Below are 4,380 nucleotides of genomic sequence, written 5' to 3' on the forward strand. Positions count from 1 at the left end.
GCGTGTCTACTCTTTAAAAATGCCACTCTCGTATCTGCCTCCACCACACAATTCACACCCACCACCACCCCTGGCAACACACACCTACCACTGGGGTAGTGCTAGTGTATGGGGTGATCGCTTGTCAGTGTGGACTCGGTGGGCCAAAGGGCCTGTTTCCCTGCTGCATCTCTAAAGTTTAGTTTAGTTTAGAGATACAGCGCGGAAACAGGCCCTTCGTCCCACCGGGTCCGCGCCGACCAGCGATCCCCGCACATTAACACCCACTAGGGACATTTCCCAAGCCAATTAACCTACAAACCTGCACGTCTTTGGAGTGTGGGAGGAAACCAAATATCTCGGAGAAACCCCACGCAGGTCACGGGGAGAACGTACCAACTCTGTACAGACAGCACCCGTAGTCAGGATCGAACCCGGGTCTCTGACGCTATAAGGCAGCAACTCTACCGCTGCCCCACCGTGCCTCCCTTCCTGAACTTCGTGAGCTAGTTTCCGCGAGATAGTGTTGTTACACATTATAAAACATTAACTTTGTCTCTCTCCCTCTCTCTTTCGCCACAAATGCTGCCTGACCACCTGAGTGTTCTCAACACACTACAAGTTTTTATTTCAGATTACCAGCATCTGCGGATATTTTTGCCACGCAATTGGGGGTTAATAGAGATGGCTGGACATTTAAAAGGAAGTCTGGCGATTGTTCTCAAATAAAAAAACCCAATGAATTCAAAGAGCTCCGTCTTCTGCTTTGTATTTTCTGCACACTGCTTTCTTGAGACGGTCGACACCCCCCCCCCCCCCCCCCCCCCCCAACGCATCTCAGAGGGTCCTGGTCTCAGCACCCCTGGCTGGGGGGGGGGGGGGATGAGCTGGAAGACAAGAGGTGCCAACTGTGACGGGGTGGGCGCAACCGCGGCAGCTTTCCCCTTCAGCCTCCGACGTTCCAGAGAAAACAATCCAAGTCCGTCCACCCTCTCCCTGTGGCCAATACCCTCCAATCCAGGCATCATCCTGGTAAACCTCCTCTGCACCCTCTCCAAAGCCTCCACATCCTTCCTGAAGTGGGGGCGACCAGAACTGCACACAATACTACAAAGTCCTACAGAGCTGCGTCGTGACTTCTTGACTCTTATACTCAATACCACGGCCGATGCAGGCAAGCAAACCGGCCACCTTCTTTACCGCTCTATTCACTTGTGTTCCCAAGGTCATAAGTTATAGGAGCAGAATTAGGCCATTCGGTACCATCAGGTCTGCTCCGCTATTCAATCATGGCTCATCTGTCTTTCCCTCTCAACCCCATTCTCCTGCCTTCTCCCTGTAACCTCTGATGCTGATCAAGAATATGCCAATCTTCGCCTTAAAAAACATCCATTGATCTGGCCTCCACAGCCGTCTGTGGCCACTTTCAGGGAGTTATGGACTTGGACCCCCCCAAGTTCCATGTCAACATCAACGCTGGTGAAGGTCTTGGCTTCGACTGTGTTCTTCCACCTTACGTTTGACCTCGCAAAGTCGAACGCCTGGATGAGTCCACGGAAGGTTGTGTGAGGGCAAAGAGTTGTCCCGTGTTCACGGGTTGAGGGGCGGCCTGGGCTTGTGTTATTTACAGAGTGCCCGCTCCTCTCCCTTCTCCCGCTACTCTCCCCCCTCCTCCTCCTCCTCCTCCCGCGGGTCCGCCTGAGGAAATGGCCTCTCCCGGCCGCGGAGACATCAGCTGCTGCAGACGCTGTTGACCGACACCAGTCCCGGGTCGACCAGACCCATCTCCTCATGCTCGTTGATGCACAGCCGGTAGCCGCAGCTCCTCTTCTTCGGCAGCGGCACGGCCCCGGCGGCTCTCGGCGCCCCCACTCCCCCGCGCTGGGACCCGGTGCTGGGGGGCAGCAGGAAGCCCACGCTGCCCGCGATCAGCATGTGCCAGATGCTGTGGATGTAGAAGTAGTTGCCCTCCGTCTCCACGAAGGCGTAGAGCGCCACGGCCGAGGTGGCGATGACGGTGCCCGGGAACAGGTAGAAGACCCAGCGCTTCCAGGTGGGCGGGTAACAGTGGCGTCTACTGATCGCCCTCACCGTCTGCAAGAGAATTCATCACAACAGTATCACTCACAGCACCGGAATTAGGCCATTCAGCCCATCAGGTTTACCACCATTCAATCACACAGTCTTAGAGTCTTAGTCAAAGAGACACAAGTCACAGAGACACAGGGACACAGGGACACAGAGACACAGAGACACAGAGACACAGGGACACAGGGACACAGAGACACAGGGACACAGAGACACAGAGACACAGGGACACAGAGACACAGAGACACAGAGACACAGGCACAGAGACACAATCACAGAGACACAGTCACAGAGTCACAGAGACACAGATACAGAGACACAGAGACACAGTCACAGAGACACAGAGACACAGGGACACAGGGACACAGACACAGAGACACAGGGACACAGGGACACAGGGACACAGACACACAATCACAGAGACACAGAGTCACAGAGTCACAGAGACACAGAGACACAGACACAGATACACAGTCACAGAGACACAGGGACACAGTCACAGAGACACAGGGACACAGGGACACAAGGACACAGAGACACAGGAACACAGAGACACAGAGACACAGACACAGAGACACAATCACAGAGACACAGAGTCACAGAGTCACAGAAACACAGAGACACAGTCACAGAGACACAGTCACAGAGACACAGTCACAGAGACACAGAGACACAGTCACAGAGACACAGAGACACAGAGACACAGAGTCACAGAGACACAGAAACACAGACACAGAGACACAGTCACAGAGACACAGAGACACAGTCACATAGACACAGAGACACAGTCACAGAGACACAGAGACACAGAGTCACAGAGACACAGAGACACATAGACACATAGACACAATCACAAAGACACAGTCACAGAGACACAGAGACACGGGGACACAGAGACAGAGTCACAGTCATAGAGCCTTACATCAATGGAAACAGGCCTTTCTGCCCAATAATGTCCCATCTACACTGGTCCCATCTGCCTCCATTTGGCCCATATCCATCTAAACCTGTCCAATCCATGTACCTGTCTAAATATTTCTTAAACATTGCAATAGCACCTGCCTCACAATCCTCCTCCGGCAGCTCGCTCCATACACCCACCACCCTTTGCGTGAAAAAGTTACCCCCCAGGTTCCTATTAAATCTTTCCCGCCTCACCTTCAACCTATCCCCTCTGGTTCTCGATTCCCCTACTCTGGGCATGAGACTCTGTGCGACTACCTGATCTATTCCTCTCATGAATCATGGCTGATCTATCTTTCCCTCTCAACCACATTCTCCTGCCTTCTCCCTGACATCTGTACTAATTAAAGATCTGTACTATTCAAGGATCTGAAGAAGGGTCTCGACCCTGAAAAGTCGCCAATTCCTTTGCTCCATAGATGCTGCCTCAACCGCTGAGTTTCTCCAGCATTTTTGTCTACCATGGATCTGTTAATCTTCACTTTAAAAATATCCTTCCTTCTTTACGTTGCTTGTGACACCCTTACTGATCAAGAAACTATCAAGCTCCACTTTATACCTGCTGACCTGGCCTCCACAGCCTTCTGTGGCAACAAATTCCTCAGATACACCACCCCCTGACTAAAGAGATTCCTCCTCGTCTCCATTCTAAAGGTACGCCATTTTATTCTGAGGCTGTGCCCTCTGGTCCTGCGTCGTCTGGTCCATTATTGGAAACATCCTCTCCACATCCACTCCATCCAGGCCGTTCACTATTCTGCCTGTTTCAATGAGGTCCCCACCTCATCTTTCTAACCTCCAGCGAGTACAGGCCCAGAGCCGTCAAACGGTCATCGTATGTTAACTCACTCATCCCAGATCATCCTCGCAAACCTTGGCACGTAGGGTCTCCTTACCCAAGCGATGGCCATGACTCCGAGAGCAAACAGGCTTGGTCCCAACAAATTCCACAATCCATGCCGGTCCAACTGCAGAGCCATCGACAGCAACATGGCGCCCAGGAGGTAGAGGATCTGCCAAAGGGCAAAGGTCAAGGGTCAGCAAGCACCAGGGTCAACTGATGTTCTTCAGTCTGATGAAAGGTCTCGACACGAAACGTCACCTATTCCTTCTCTCCATAGAGGCTGCCTCACCCGCTGAGGTCCTCCGGCATTTTTGTCCACCTTCGATTTTTTCAGCATCTGCAGTTCTTTCTCAAACAACTGAAGTTTAGTCTAGTTTATTGTCACGTGCACCGAGGTACAGTGAAAAGCTTTCTTGTTGTGCGCTATCCAGTCAGTGGTGGGCAACACACGATTACAATCAAGCTGTCCACAGTGTACAGATACAGGACAAAGGGAACAATGCTTC

At 52.3% G+C, this 4,380-nt stretch overlaps 1 protein-coding gene across 1 annotated transcript in view; it reads right to left on the reverse strand.

Annotated features, from left to right (window-relative positions):
* Nucleotides 1–1,042: 1,042 nt before the first annotated feature.
* The window catches only part of tmem8b (transmembrane protein 8B), an 80,341-nt gene continuing 77,003 nt past the window's right edge, over nucleotides 1,043–4,380 (reverse strand). Inside the window, exons 12-13 of the mRNA XM_033018458.1 lie at nucleotides 3,927–4,043; nucleotides 1,043–2,073 (exon numbers count right to left, since the gene is read on the reverse strand). Of these exons, the coding sequence (XP_032874349.1) occupies nucleotides 1,711–2,073; nucleotides 3,927–4,043 (480 nt within the window). The 3' untranslated portion in view covers nucleotides 1,043–1,710. The remainder of the gene's footprint in view (nucleotides 2,074–3,926; nucleotides 4,044–4,380) is intronic.

This window comes from Amblyraja radiata, chromosome 3 (assembly GCF_010909765.2).
Source record: "Amblyraja radiata isolate CabotCenter1 chromosome 3, sAmbRad1.1.pri, whole genome shotgun sequence".
Lineage (NCBI taxonomy): Eukaryota > Metazoa > Chordata > Chondrichthyes > Rajiformes > Rajidae > Amblyraja > Amblyraja radiata.